The 16335-nt window shown below is 39.6% G+C and overlaps 1 protein-coding gene across 7 annotated transcripts in view; it reads right to left on the reverse strand.

Annotated features, from left to right (window-relative positions):
- Positions 1 to 16335, reverse strand: part of ASTN2 (astrotactin 2) — an 853772-nt gene that overhangs the window by 135668 nt on the left and 701769 nt on the right. For all 7 annotated transcript variants that reach the window (XM_025432065.3, XM_025432067.3, XM_025432064.3 and 4 more), the window contains 2 exons: positions 16115 to 16248; positions 14416 to 14564 (listed from right to left, as the gene is read on the reverse strand). In XM_025432065.3, coding sequence (XP_025287850.1) covers positions 14416 to 14564; positions 16115 to 16248 — 283 coding nt within the window. The remainder of the gene's footprint in view (positions 1 to 14415; positions 14565 to 16114; positions 16249 to 16335) is intronic.

Genomic DNA, 16335 nt, shown 5'->3' on the forward strand with positions numbered 1-16335 from the left:
ATGCCCAAACATTGGAGCAGGGAAACTGGTTTAAATCAGAGAGGGTGGGAGGGGGCTCTCAGCTCAGTTTACCATGAAATGCAAACCATGAAATGTGTCTCTCATGAATAAATAAATCAAATACTCTAGGACTCTTGATAGGACTTCTAAGGCCTATGGAATTATATTCATGAACTACAAAATGACCTCAGTGGGGTCACTTCTCTTCTGAATCTTACCCCTCCTCTATATGATTGAGTGAGAGAGGTGAGGGGTGGGTGTGGGAAATTGGATAGAAGTTTGTCTGTGATCTCTATAGTTCCTTCCAGATTTCCTGTGTTTCTATAAGGTACTCTAGAATCATCGAGTGAATACTCCCAGGGAACTTTTATGCGTTGGAAAGCTATCTTGCATCACTATGTCAGCTGTGCCTGAGGCTTTTAAATGGGTCAACTGTCTACAAAGATGAGCTGGAGAGAAACCTAGCAATTATGGATTAAAGGGAAATTACAACAGGGCCCATAATTATTCTGAGCCCATCTTCATTGTTGTTTAATAACCAAACTCCCTTTTTCCAAGGTACTCCACCCTTAACTTTCCCCACCGGGGTAGGAGTGGCTGTATCAGGGTAGAGTAACTGAGTTCTCCCTGGGGAGTTTAGAGTCAGGTGAACCCAACCCCTCAATCTCATCTTACATGACTCCAGGGATGTACCCCAAATCTTTCCCTGAGGAGGCATGATAGGATATTAGGATTCTAGAAGCATTTGACCCAGTGGGGCTACTTCTGAGTCACAGTTTATGCTTCTGTCAAAGTGAAAGTAATAATAGTAACTTTATCAAAGAATTACTGTGAGCACTGAGTTTACCATAGCATCTCTACTTTGTTCATTCAATGTACTCCTCTTTAATGGTTACTTATTAGGCTTCTACGGTGAACCATATTCTATGTCAGGAGAGAAAGATCAAATGAATACAGCAATGAACTAGAGAAAGATCCTCACAGAACTAGAAGTCTTGTGGGGCACATAGGAAACATTCAGAAATTGAAGCCATTTTAATAAGATATTTCTATTATTATGAACAATCAGCTCAAATCCCCTGCTCACATAACGGGCAACAAGGTGGGCAGAAGGGAAGATGTTTTCTGTCCCTGGCCTGGGTTATAGATAGCACATTCAAACATCTTCAGGAGCAAAGCAGATAATACAAATTAATGTAGTGGGTTGGATGTCAGACAACTTGGAAGAGGGAGACTGTGGCAAAGTAGAGTTTACATGCATTCTCTAAAGTGGGCAGCTGCTACTCAGCAATCCTGTTCACTGCTGTCATATGGGAATATGCCCATGCTTGCCAGAACCTACTCTTTTTCAACAGAAGCTAAGAATCCAGGTTTTTGAGTAAAAGTATTCCAGATTTCAAATGATGACAACTTTCTCAAATATTAAAAAAAAAAAAAAAACACTATGTAGCCACCTGTTTGCTACCTCTAGTTAAGGCCAATTATTCCAGGAAGGAAGAGTATTGTGTAGATTTTCAAAGAGGATGGCAAGGACAAAAGAAAGTGGTAAGGAGGTAAGGACACATAACTTCTATGCACCAGGCATGTTACATACATCATATATAATTTAATTTGTTGCTCACAACAATACTGAGCAATGCTGATGTTTACTTCTGATTTTTTTCCCTTAATATATTTACATATAGGGAATGTACTTTGGGGAACCTGGTATAGATAGATAAGACTCTGACAGCATGAGGAAGACTGCATATAGGGGCAGGACAAGAGGTAGTAAAGACTGGTGAGGAAGTTATATTGGAAGTATCTAGAGTGGCCTCAGGAAGAAAGATTCAAAGTATAATGGACAAGTAATTAACTAAGATTTTTTTGAAGTCAATAAATAGCTTCATAGAGGGAATTCCTACTTCCTCCACATTGCTGAGTCTGATGGGGGTACATAGGGACTTACAGCTACATTCTTTTTCTCTTATTTTCTTTTCATCTTTAGGCTACCTGTGATACCTCTACTCAGTCCCATGGCAGCTATCCCTCCAGGTAGGGAACAGAAGCTTAATCTCAGTCCTATAGACTGGGTCACCTAGTCTACTCCTTGATGTCACACAGAATCATTTCTTAGGGCAATGATGTTCTGTAGAAAAACCATTTAGCCACTGTTCTTGATCCCCAGAGCCAGAGGCTTCTTGCCTCTGACTGGTATTACAGTGGCAGTGAGAAATGGAGATAAATGTAGATTAAACAATCAGGAGATCAAAATTCAATTCATGACCCCCACTCTTCTTAATAGTTGGACCTACAACTATCAACTTCACAATCCTGATCTTTAATTCCTTCACCTATAAATGGAGATAATCATTCCCTCCTACTTGAAAGGATGAATTTGTGGATGAAATGAGACACTATATTCAAAGATGTTTCAACTCATTTCCCATAGAGCAGCCCGGGTAAATAAAGTGTGCATTTCTTAGTATGCCTTAAACAACTCACCATAATCTCACCCCTTCTATAGTCTCTTCTAATTCTACCACTTGAGATTTAAACTCCAGACTTGCTACCCTTTTATTCCTTAAGGCAACTCCACATGCTTTCCCTCTATCTAGAATATTCTCCTTACTCATCCTTCCTTCAACCTTCACTTACTCTCACTATTTCCTGCTCACGCTTCAGATCCTTTATTATTAGGTACCTACTAGATGCCTGACGTTTTACTAGGCACTGGGGATGGAGTGATGAAAAAGAGGAACATAATCCTACTTTGGAAGAGCTGATATTCTAGTGAGAAAGGCAAATGCTAAGCCCATCCCCTCCAAAATCAAAATGCATTCATTATAATTATAATAAGTGCTATCAAGGGAGTATTAAATGCTAAAAGTTCACATAATCAATGAAAGGGTCAAATAGAATCTAAAGATTTAGATAAGTGACATTTAAGCTGAGACCTGATTGTATAGACCCCAGTGGGAAAGAAAATTGGTGATATCAAGAATAGATGAGAGACTGGAGAAGCAGGCAAGAACAATTATTCATAACCTTGTAGGCCATGTCAATTTTTTTTTCATTCAGTTAGAAGAGTTATGGAAAGCTCTTAAAAGGTTTAAGTCAGGAGAGTAATATTATAAATCAGATATCTATTCATCAAGTATTAATTGAGTATCCATGGTGAGCCAGGCACTGTGTTAGGTATTGACTATGATCAACAGTTGTAGTTTGAAGGGTAGCTCTGGCTTTAGAACTGAGAACTGAGAGGGATAAAAAGAAGCTAATATGAAAACTAATTAGAAGGTAGATGGATGAAGGGAGAGATGATGGTGGCTTAGAATAGGTAATATGAAAGAAAGGGGTATAATAAGAGATAATGTTATATGTCAATTATACCTTAATAAAGCTGGAAGGAAAAGAGATTATGTCGATCAAAGCAAAATAACTTGATTATGAATTGAATACAAGGATGAACAAGAGAAAAGAGTTTGTGTGGTTTGAGTCAAGGAACTCAGTTTATAGTGGTACCAGTCACAGAGAGTAAATGAGCACTTGGACAAGAGCACATCTGTGGAGAGATGGTAACAAGCTCAGGTTTGGACGTGTTGAGTTTGGGTTGTTTGTGAGATGTCAAACTGCAAATGCCTTCAGTCAGCTGGATATGGGTAGAGAGCTCAGAAGCAAGAGGTTAAAATGCAAATATAAGAGCAGTGGGTGTACTGATTTTAACTATGGGAGTGGATGTGGTAGCCCAGAGACAGTTTAAATTAAGAAGAGAGAGAAAACCAAGATCCAAGGACTAAAATTTAAAGAGCAAACTGGAGGACCCAGCAAGTAAGGCTGAGTTGGAGTCAGAGAGGCTAGCAGAAAACCAGGAGAGTGTGATCAAAGAAAGCAAGAAAAGCAATGGTTTCGGGATAAGATGGCCAATCTCACAGAATGACTAAAGATATCAAGTAAGTTCACAACCAAATAAATAAATAAATAAATAAATAAATAAATAAATAAAGTCCTCGGATTCAATAACATGGAAGACAGAGCCATTTGCAGGGAAAATCATGTCAGTAACTTGGTGATAGGAGACACAGCGAAGTGAACTGAGGCAAGCAGGAAGTGGAAAGTGAAGAAATGGGGTCAACTACTTTAGAAAAGTGTGTTCATTATTTAAAAAAGAGAGAGACCTATCAATGGGGTGGAAGATGGAGTGTTTTGTTTCCTTAAGAAGAAAACCCTATGAGCATATTTAAATTATGGTTAAAAATAACCTACAAAGGAATAGAGATGGAAACATAAAACATAGGGAGATAAATAATATGTAAAGTTTCTTAAGAATTTAAAAGGGTATGAGATGCAATGTGAATAAAAGGACTAATTCTAGAGAGGATAAAGAACGCCTCCTACACTGTATCATGAGGGAAGTGGACAAGTATGCAGAGAGGAGCATACAGATTTGAAATTTGAGAGGGGGGATCCCTGGGTGGCGCAGCGGTTTGGCGCCTGCCTTTGGCCCAGGGCGCGATCCTGGAGACCCGGGATCGAATCCCACATCGGGCTCCCGGTGCATGGAGCCTGCTTCTCCCTCTGCCTGTGTCTCTGCCTCTCTCTCTCTCTCTCTCTCTCTGTGTGACTATTATGAATAAATAAATAAAATCTTAAAAAAAAAAAAAAAAAAAAAAAAAAAAAAAAAAAAAAAAAAAAAAAAAAAGAAATTTGAGAGGGAAGTTGAACTCCCTATACTATTTTCTCTGTGAATGAAGGAACAGAGTCATGGGTTAATATGGGGGATGTGGTGAAGATAGGGTGTCCATGAGTTGAAAGATGATGAAGAAGGAACTAAACTGACAGGAGAAGTCTAGTAGGATTGCCTGGTAGCATGAAGAGTCCAGTTGATATTGGTGACAGATGATACACCGGTGCCAAATATTCTCAACTGTGTGTTTTTCTCTGCTTGACTGTATGTATAAGCAGCAGGGAAGAAGTGAGATCTGAAGAGCAGTCTTTTTGGCCAGATAGTCTTGAATAAGAGGGGTTGATCAATATGATTAATTACGGACCAGAATCTCAAACAATTGCCTCACTTCCTCTAGGTAGCCTTTACTGATACCACTGGACTGAGTTTGAAGCCCCTATCTTGTGCTCTTATAGCATCTGAATTATCTCACCACCTCTCATACTACAGAACAATTTCTTTCTATATTCTAACTCTCTCCTAATTGAGGACAGGAATCATGCCTGTCTTATTACTCTTCCATGCCCAGCATGTTCTGCAGTGCCTGGATCATAGTAAGAGCTCCATATAAACTAATGGGATGAATGAATGTTCTTTATGAACTGTAAAAAAAACCAAAACTCTGATACAGAAAGCAGACTGGGTGGCATACAGGAATGGAGAGAATTAAGATCCTCCAAGTACATTTTCCCTTTGGAGGCACTTGACTTTAGAAACCTCTCATCCGAAGAGCAGCTGGGGTGACAGAAACATTTTCTGAGGACCTAATATCAGTTCCAGATGTTTGCAGTCATGTCGGTTTGTACCTCACCCTGTAAAACATATTTCCTTCATCCACTCCCCTCCTCCACTCTAGCTGAGGGAGTGAGGCCCAGTCTCCAATGACATCACCTCCCTCAAGCTGGTCCAGGGCAGGCCAAGGCAGGCGGGTGAGGGCCCCTCTAGCTTCTCAGACAAAGATTATGGCTGAGACATGGCTCAAGCTGCTTGAGGAGCTATGATTCATTTCCACAGTATTTTATCAATACTTTTATCACAGCTGCTGCTGCCTCCATCCTCTCAGCTCCTGGGGAAACTGGGGCCATGTTGTCCCTTGCCCTCAGTTACTCCCCAACACAAAACCATCTCCATAACTTCTTGCCTTCATCTGAGAAGGCCTTTAGTCTGAGGTCTAAGATGGCATGAGGTGTGTGCAGGTAGGGGGTGTCTTTCATTTGGATTAGATTCAATGGAAACAGGGAGGAAGAGGATACAGAATAGGGTTGGGGTGGACAGAGGTGTCTTCTTGCCATTCTGGACATCATTCTTGACCCAGATCTAGATAAATCTAGATATGAGCAGCTCCTATGTAAGCCAGTTCAGAGAGACAAACATAGAAATGATGGAGTGAGACATAGACAGAAGATGACATGAAATTTAAAAAAGAGAGAGAGACAAAGGAAGAGACAGATATCAAGAGGAGACCCACATTGAGCAAAGAAAAGGAGAGTCAGGATAGGGCAGAGAAAGGGGGAAACAAATACAAAAGCTGAGAGCTAGCAGAAGGGGAACCTGGTACTGATCAGCTTGGGGAGCAGCCCAGCAGGCTCCCACATGCCAAAACAGAAAGGGGCACTGGCCAGCTCCAGATGTTGCTGCCTTCCATGAGGAGGTTGAGGGAATGGTGGAGAGGGCCTACTGCCTCTGTGGGGGCCAAGAGAGACAACTGGCCTTCCAGCCTTGAACCAAACAAAACAAGTTGAAGCTGGAAAGCCCATGCTACAAGAGAGAAGTCTCTGATTTTTAAAAGATTTTTAAAAATTGCAGCAAATTGTCAAAGAAAATGCAGGGGAGTGTCATGAGAGATTATGACTGTGAGGAAGATCCTTCCACTGCCTCACTTCACTCTTCTGTTCCTTACTATGAGGGAGGTGGACTCAATGGTTGAGCTCCTTCTACTCTGAACTTTTGGGATTTACAGAAGCTGATTATATATATATATATATATATATATATATATATATATATATATATAAAAGCTGCCAAGAAGTGAGGAGTCTGAGGGGCTACATTCCTTAGAAGGTCAGAGCCCTCCAGCTGCTGCCAAATGGCTAGTTACTTCATTATGCCCAGGCATACAGATGCCCCATACACCCAAATTTCCTTCTGCCTCTTGGTTAGTTTTTTTCTCAACAAGAGCGTAGTGTACTAGAGATAATATGGACTGGGGAAAAGATGGCTGGATTTGGTGGGGAAAGCAGGTAAAGAAACCAGAATCCCCATTCTATCTCCAACTCTGCTACTAACTCATTGTATATGTGACCTCCAGACAAGTCCCCACCCGTTCCCAGCCAGTTTCTCCATAAGTCAATCAGGGGATTTGGCTTTATTAAATCTGCTTGTGCCTCAGCCCCCACTTCATATTCCCACCCCCTGCCTCTACCCCTGCCCAAAAGGCTGAAACTCATGCCAATTGCTCTGATGAGGCCACGTGGGAGAACCAGACGTCTGTTTTTAATATCGATGACAGATTAGCATGTGGGGAATTTAGTCACCCCCCAAAACAAGCCCCACTTCTGCTCAAAACAACTGGAACAGGAGGCTACTTATGTTTGGCTTTCCCAATAGAGTCCCAGAACTGACAAAGCAATGGCTTCTCTGAAAGAAACAAAGAGAGCGCCAAACCCAGGGGTGGGGGGTAGGGGAAGGAGACAGAGAGGGAGAGTGAGCATTTCAACAGCTAGTTCAAAAGGATGTCTAACAGATGGCTGCAATAAAGTGTGTGTGTTTTTGTGTGTGAGAGAGAGAAAGTGAGAAAGAGAAAGAGTATGTATGCAGGTGTCTCTGTGCACACACACTTGTGAGCTTGCAAATAAATAAACAATTCCAGCACTGGACTTGGCTGTTGGCAAAAATCCAGAGATCAAAGGAGAAAACCCACATTTCCCCATTCTGGCCTCACCTGGCCAAATGTGTGAGTAATCCTCACTCTCTATCCAAAACAAGCCTTAAACCTTACTTTGTTGTTGTCTTCCTAGCATTTAATTTTCCTTTCATTTTTTTTTAATTCATGGAAATGAGAAGCAACTAAAATCTATTAGTACCCACTCTTTCCCAAGAACTGTGCTGCATTCGACCTTCAAGATAGCTTATTAAGTGTTATTTTTCCCATTCAAAAGATAAGGAAACTGAGATATAGAGAAGATTATGACTGGTCTTCGATTTATCAGTGCAGAGTGGTAGAAACGGAAAGAAGTCAGGTTTTATAAAGTCCATTACTCCCTCATTAGGCTTTTATCCTCTAAGGTAAAACTCAATCAAATGAGCTGATTTATTTATTTACTTAGATTTCAAATACTTATTTTAGTGAAAGAGAGCATGAGCAAGAAGAGGGGCATAGAGAAAGAGAATCTCAAGCAGGCTCCTTCTAAATACAGAGCCTGATACAGGGATTGATCCCATGACTCTGAGATCACTACCTGAGTCAAAATCAAGAGTCCAAAGCCTAAAAAATTGAGCCACCCAGGTATCCTTGGGCTGAAATATTTAAATTTGGGCCAAGTGAACTTTCTAGATGGTTGAGACATGGTGAAGATGGCAGAGAGGCCAAAAAAAAAAAAAAAAAAGTTCTGGCTTCAGATAGCAACCCCCAATCATCCATAGCATCAGTTAGATCATGATACATTTTAGAAGGCTTATTATGTATTCCAGCTAATTTCTAGGGCTATATAAGCCCCTGTAAGATCATACAGCACTCAAGGAGCTAATGTCAGAGTTGAAAAATTAAGATAATTATATCTATATATATACACAAATGTAGATATCAAGTTTTACCCATAGATATCAATTCACTGAACATTGAAAATCTATATATGTCACGCACTGTAGGAGGCCTGCAAATCATAAAGACACAAGAGTCACTGCCTTCTTTCTTTATAGATAACTGCCCACTAAAAAATTCAAGAATTGACCATGGGAAGAATGCAAGTCAAGTCACACAAGAAGAGACTAGAAGAACCTGTAAAGATGGAGGTAACTATGTCATCACCTTCAAACTTCTGATGGAAGTGGAAGAAGAAGGAGTGATATCTGTATGGGGTGATGCCAGTCCATTACCTAAAAATAAGTAAGTTTCATCTCTATCAAAAAAAAAAAAGAAAAAGAAAAAAGAAAAGAAAGAAGAAGAAAGAAACTCTTGGATCGGAGTGCTGGTTCCTGGACATTCAAGAGTAAAAATCTTGAATTTCCATTTCTGAAGTAGATGGAGAAATGGGGACTAGATTAATTTCTTACTGCCTGAAACAAATTAAAAAAAGAAAAGAGCATTAAGGGACACCTGGGTGGCTCAGTGGTTGAGCATCTGCCTTGTGCTTGGGGTGCGATCCTGGAATCCTGGGATCAAGCCCCACATTGGGCTCCCTGCAGGGAGCCTGCTTCTCCCTCTGCCTATGTCTCTGCCTCTCTCTGTGTGTCTCTCATGGATAAATAAATAAATCTTTAAAAAATTAAAAAGAGCCTTAAATAATGTTCAAACTGGAACTCAGGCAACAAAGAACAGAGATCCTGAAAGATGGAAAATAAATTATGTGAGCACTAAAATTTCCCCAGATCACTGCCACTAGAGAGTTTCCAGGGCACTGTGCAGAGACAGATGGCTGCAAGGTTCCCTACACTGAGAAGTCAGAGTTCTCAGTCAGGAGAGACCACAATGACTATAGGAATAGGAATGAAGAGGAGAAAGCTACACAGAAAGAAATTGAAGAGATTTGAGGTAGGTCTTGTTTCACTATTCAGCACAGTATAGACTGATGAATGTATGTGAGGAAACTACTACCTCAAGAGGATTAGATGGAACAGTGCTAAGTGCACATATAGGGGCCAAAAATAGTGCCTGTTCCTACCAGGCATACTGGAAAATCTCATAATTCATGGGCTATTGTGTGGAGCACACAGAAGGGTCTTGCCTCAGTAGTAGGAAATAATTAGGCCTAGACTAAACACTGCTCTGGCTCCACCTAACAAATCTTAAAAGTGAGATCCAAAAGAATAAAACTATTTCCAAGTAAGTTAACTGTGCCTTAGAACAGGGTTCAAAAATATTTATAGGAATACAAAAATATCCAGCACCCAACAAGGAAAAAAAAATCAAAATGTCTGGCATTCAGTCAAAAATTACCTGGCATGCAAAAAAGCAGGAAAATGCAACCCATAATGAGGAGAGAAACCAATCCATTTAAACTGACCCAGACATTAGAATTAGCATATAAAGACATTAAAACAATTTTAACTCTATTCCATATGTCAAAAATGTTAAGGTATGTGATATATTAACAAGACCCAAATTGAACTTCTAAAGGTGAAAATTATAATGTCTGAGATGAAATATTCACCAGATGGGGTGAACGACAGGTTAGACTTTACAGAAAGCATTGAAGACATAGCTCTAGAAACAATGAAACAAAGAAAGAAGAAAGAATTTTTAAAAATAAAAAGAATCACTTCACATGGCCAAAAATACATGTAATTGGAGTTACTGACGGGGAAGAAAGATGGTTGGAACGATTTCCAAATATGATAGAACTATAAACCCACACATCCAAGAAGCTCAATGAACCTCAAGCACAAGAAAATAATACAATTACTCAAAACTTGTATTAAAGAAAAGATCTTAGAGTCAAAGGACAAAACTAGTACATATGTACAGGGGAACAAAGACAGGAATAAAAGCAGATTTCTCAATGCAAATAATGCAAGCAAGACAGAGGAACAATACTTTTAAATTACTAAAAGAAAAATCTGTCAATCTAGAATTCTGTATCCAGCAATAACTTCTAAAAGCAAAAGCAGAAAGAACTGATCACTAACAGATCTAAAATAAAATAGAAAAAGACACCCATCAGGCAGGACAATAAAATCAGGTGAAATTATATATGTGAAGGAATGATGAGCAGCAAAATTGGTAACTATAGGTAAATATATAAAATTATTTTTTGTAAAGAATAAAATTATTTTTATTAAATATCTTTAAAATATAATTTACTATTTAAGGAAAATAACAATAATGAATTATGAAACATAACATATACATATATATGCAAAATATATGACATACTATAAAGGCTAAGTGGGGAGAAATAAAGGTATACTATTATAAGATTCCCATACTAAATATATAGAGTGGTATAATAGCTTTAACAGTATACTATGTTATGTTGAATATGCATACATAAACACTATAGTAACCACTAAATTAAAATTTAAAAGATTTATAGTTAATAAATCAACAAAGGAAATAAAATGGAATCATAAAAGCACCCAATCCAAAAAAAAAGAAAAAGAATAAAAGGGAAACAAAGAAAGCTGGAAACAATAGAAAACAAGTAAAAAGATGATGAACTTAAAGCTGCCCACAAAAAATATCACATAAAATATGAATAGTTTAAATACCTCAGTTTAAAGGTAACAAATCAGACTGGATTTTAAAAAATAATAAAAAAATGACCTACATATATGTTGCCTACAAGAAATACATTTTACATATACAGGCACAAATAATATAAAAGTAAAAGAATGGAAAATGTAAGAGCAATCTAACACTAATCCTAAGAAAGCTGAAGTAGTTGTATCAATAACAGTAGATTTCATAGCAAAAAGTATAACAAGGATACAGACAAACGTTTCACAGTGATAAAGAGACCAATTCATCAGGGGATCTAGTGATTCTAAATCTTTGTGTTCTTAATAACAGAGCTTCAAAAAACTGGATAGAACTGGAGTAAAAACTAATAGAACTATAGGAAGAAATAGATAAATCTACAATTATTGTCAGAGGTTTCAATACGAAGGTCTCAAATATTGATACAACAAGACAGAAAATCAGAAAGCATTTAGAAGAGTTGAATGACATAATTAACTGATTTGATCTAGTTGACATTTAAAATAATATCCCATCCACAAAAAGGAGAATATATACTCTCTTAAAATGGACAGACCTGGAGCACCTGTGGCTCAGTTGGTTAAGTCTCTGCCTTTGGCTCAGGTCATGATCTCAGGGTCTTGGGATGGTGCCCCTTATCCAGCTTCCCCTCTCCCTCTGTCCCTCCCCTCTGCTTGTGTGTGTGTGCTCTTTCTTTTACTTTCTCTGCCTCTTAAATAATTTTTAAAAATAGATAAGACCAGATTCAGGACCATAAAACCAGTCTCAATAGATTTAAAGTTATGTTCTTTGATATAGTGAAATCAAACTAAAATTAAATAACAAAAAAGATGTCTGTAAAATCCCCAAATGTTTGGGAAATAAGTAACAAATATATAATAATAAAGAATCCATAAATAAAAGAAGAAAACAAATGGGAAATTGGAACATACTTTGAATTGAATGAAAATTAAAATATAACTTATCAAACAGTGGTTAGCCACTAAAGCAGTAGTTAGAGGGAATATTTATATTACAAGGAAAATCTCAAATCAATAACCTCAGCTACTACCTTAAAAATGTGGAAAAAAAGAGGAATGAACTAAATCCAAATTCGGCCAAAGAAAGAACAAAGACCCCAACAGAACTCAGTAAAACAGAAAACAATAGTAAAAACCAATGAAATCAAAGTTGATTGGTTTGACAAGGTAAATAAATTGCATAACCTGTAGCTAGATCGATCAGAGGAAAAAGAAAAGGCAAATTACCAAAATACAAGAATGAGACAGTGATATTACTATAATTTCCACAGATATTAAAAGAATAATTATAGAATGTTATGAACAACTTCTTGCCAGTAAATTTTATAACTTACACAAAATGGACAAATTCCTTGAAACACTCTGTATCCAACCAGACAAATTGGTAGTTAAAACCTTTATACAGGGGAAGCTTGAAGCCCAGATAATTTCACTGGTGAATTCTACTAAATACTTAAGGGAGAAATATTATTAATTCTACCCAAACTCTTTTAGAAAATGGATAAAGGGGGGAAATATTTTGCAATTTATTTTGTGAGGGCAGAATTAACCCTGATAACAAAAATAGACAAAAGTATTACAAGAAAACAAGAGATCAGAATCTCTCACAAACATAGATGCAAAAATTCTAAACAAAGTTTTAACATATCAAACCCAACTCTCTCTCTCTCTCTCTCTCTCTCTCTCTATATATATATATATATATATATATAAATAGAGAGAGAATTCCCAGAGAGAATGCATCATGACCATGTGGGATTTATTTACTCTGGAAATGTAAGGTTGTTTCATCATTTGAAAATCCATCAATGTAATTTATCATATTTTTAATGTAATTTATCATATTAACAAACTAAGAAACATAAATTATATGATCATGGTCATAGACTCAGAACATTAAAATTCCATTTCTAATGAAAACAAAACAAAAATCTCTCAGCAAATGAGCGTTTAGTCTTTCATCATTAAGTATGATGTTACATAAAGAACCGACACTGTGCTAGGAGTAAGACCTGATTGCAAAGCCTGGCTCTACCAGGTACTGGTTGTAGAACTTTGGGAAAGTCACATCTCTTCAGGACTCACTTGGACTGTAAAACCAAGGCTGGTAATCGTTTGTAGAATGAAGTTAAAAAAAATAATGTCAGTTGTTCCTTTGCCCCCCTCACCCCCCAAAATCAATTTCAACAACTACACATGCAGAAAAATACCTCCACGGAACTAAGGTTTCTAGATAAGGGATTATAGCACCTGGGTGAAGCAAAAATTGGGAAAAGCTATATTAAGCAGGTTAGGAAAGACAGATCCACTGTTGCAACCCTCCCCCAAGACTGGACGTCCAATACAGAGAGAGAAACCATCCCATGGAAGAAGGAGAGAGAAGTGTGTGTGCCTGACATCACTACAAACCCTGTAACTACCCTGCTCCAGGCACCAGGCCAACTTCCTTGAATGTAGGTGGCTCCTAGCAGGCTCTTAGAACCCCAGGACCCTGGCTTGAGCCTCCAACTATCAAGGCCCCAGAAAATTCCATGATGCCGGGCTCCCATGAACTCAGACTCCCAAACCATCCTGGTGCCTGCCAGTTCCAACAGGCCCAGGGGCAGTCCCTGTGGCCCAGGCTCCAGTTGGTCCCAGCGTTAGGCTACCTACCACAGACCCAGACTCCCAACCTGCCTTGGAGCAAAACCAGCCCCCACAGGGCCCACCTCCAGGATGGCACAGCTTCTCAGGTACGTCAGACATTCAGAACTCAAGGAGAACACTCAAGAGCTATAACCATCCTACCACTCTTAAAAAGTTCCTTTCCTCATCTTCTTTATGCCTGAATCATTTCCAAATCCCTCTTCCTCAAAACTATCTCACTGGAGATGTGTCTCACCAGAAAAGGCAATTCCTTGAATTTTTAAATTTCAGTCCCAGAGAGAATATATTTCAGACTCAGGATTCAAGCATGTGACCTATAGGCCTTTCCAAGCAGAAAAGGGTAAGTCCTCTTCTGAATTAACTAACCCCTTGAGAGAGGACTTGAACTCAGAGAATCAGAAATCCCTTTGACTACAATTTACTATCTTACCCTACTGAAAATCCTATGGAAAAAAACACACCAAACAAACAAAAAACATGGGCATAGGCACCAGTGACAACTGCTAATGAAACCTTAAATGCCTTTCCACATCAGATGACAAGAAGTCTCCAAAGGCATTTGGAAAATCCATTCCTCATCTCCGTCACACTATCCCAACAAAATGCAAAGTCACAGGCTTCCTACTTACCTGTGTAGAGGTCCGTATCCGTATATTCATCCACTTTCTTATGCTGCAGAATATAGTCCGAGACCTTGGTCCCAATAGCTGGCTGAACATCCACCCACTCCAAGGAGACCACTGTGCTGGAGGGCTCTACTGTTGGGGACAGACGAAGCCTAGAGAGGGCGACAGGGAAGGTTGGTTGTTTGCCAGCCAGTACGGTCTGGGTCCCCAAAGAGTCTGCAGTGTCTCAGGATTAAAAGCACAGGGGCCAGCCTGCGCTCAAATCCGGTTTCAACCCACCAACAAGCTTTTTTATGGACTCTGGCAACTTGGTATACCTCTCTCAGCCTGCATTTCCTTGTCCATAAAATAGGGATAACGAATGGCTACCTTTCAGCATCAATGTGGGATCCAGTAAATTAATCCAAGAGCACAATACATGCTCACAGAAAATTGATCAGCTTTCCATCTGTCTAAACCGTATTCTCAGTGATGCTTCATCATCAGTTGACAACGCCTTCGAACACAGTAGCCTCAGCCTTCCTGCCATTCTCTCCCGTCCCCCAACAGATCAGCTAACTTGTTAATATGCTTGAATCGATACTCCCTCGGAGAGGGCAGGAGTCCCAGCAAATCCTTTTATAAGGTAAGGCATAGCAGAATGATTGAAGGTTAGAACTGGAGAGGTCCTTAGAGGCTGAGAAGTATAATCACCTCATTTCACAGATGGGGGAGTAAGGTCCAGACTCCTTACTCCTTACTCCTTACTTATTTGCAAGAAAAGTATTTGCAAGTTGGGGACAGAACCGTGATGGTAGTAACTTTGCTTGTCCCCAGCTCAGTTCCTTCTCTCTTTCCACTACACTAAACCACGCCTCTTCAAGAACCATCTTACAGCATAATCTACCCAACACACACACAGACATGTTAGGAAACTTTGGTTCCCCCATACTGGCTCCTGTCCCACTTTCCTATGCTCCTCACAGCACGGTCTTAATCCCACTCCCTCAGTCAAGATGACCTTCTCTTAATTCGTTGAAGGGTCAATTTCCCACATCAGGATTTTCACATGTGCTCTTCCTATTGCCTGAACTATGACTGTTACCATTTATTATCTGGAAAACTACTCTAATTCAGGTCTTTTCAGAGAGGATTCCCTAAGTCCCTCCCCTCCAACACACCAACCCCCATTATTTTCTCTTCCAGCACCTGTTTGTTTTTCTTTCATGTTTTTATTAACTTTTTAAACTGTATCATATTTTCCTGTTTTTTGCTTTGATATATGTCCCCTCACTAAATGGCCAGCTCCCTAAGGGCACAGACTGTCTTGTTCACTGATGAATTCCCCAATGTCTGACACATAGCAGGTGTTCAGAAATTATTTGTTGAATGAACGAAGTGATGTTCCTTTGAAAAGGTTCTACACTCTCTTCATCTCAGTGGCCCCAATGTCCACCACAGGCACTGATAAAGCAATAGTCAGGGCCCTGTAAACCTCTCTGAGCAGTTGAGTGAGGAAGTAATGATAAACCCAGGTTAGCATTTTAAAAAGCCAGTTTCTATGCTGCTAAAACTCCCCACTTTTGGGATCAGAAGAAGGAGGCAGGGCCCTAGCAACTTCATCTGGTGACATGCTCATGCAAGCCCCGGCCTGGCCTGGCAGGACAGAACTGGTGATTCCATGACAAGGGGTGGCCAAAGGAAGAGGACCATACATACGTACACTGGCTGCGGGAGGGGGCTGCAGTTGGGGAGCCCACTGGCATCAAAGGCGCTGAGGTCACATCTGCACCAGTCATCGATCACGTCCCCTTTCCCTGAGCACCAGTAGGAGCTCATCAGTGCACTCTTGAAAGCCTGGAATAAAGGAGGGCAGAAGAGATGATGATGACCATGGTGGAGAGATTGAGAGTGAAGGTTCCAGTGACCACAACAGCTGACCCA

This window comes from Canis lupus, chromosome 11 (assembly GCF_003254725.2).
Source record: "Canis lupus dingo isolate Sandy chromosome 11, ASM325472v2, whole genome shotgun sequence".
In the NCBI taxonomy this organism is placed as follows: domain Eukaryota; kingdom Metazoa; phylum Chordata; class Mammalia; order Carnivora; family Canidae; genus Canis; species Canis lupus.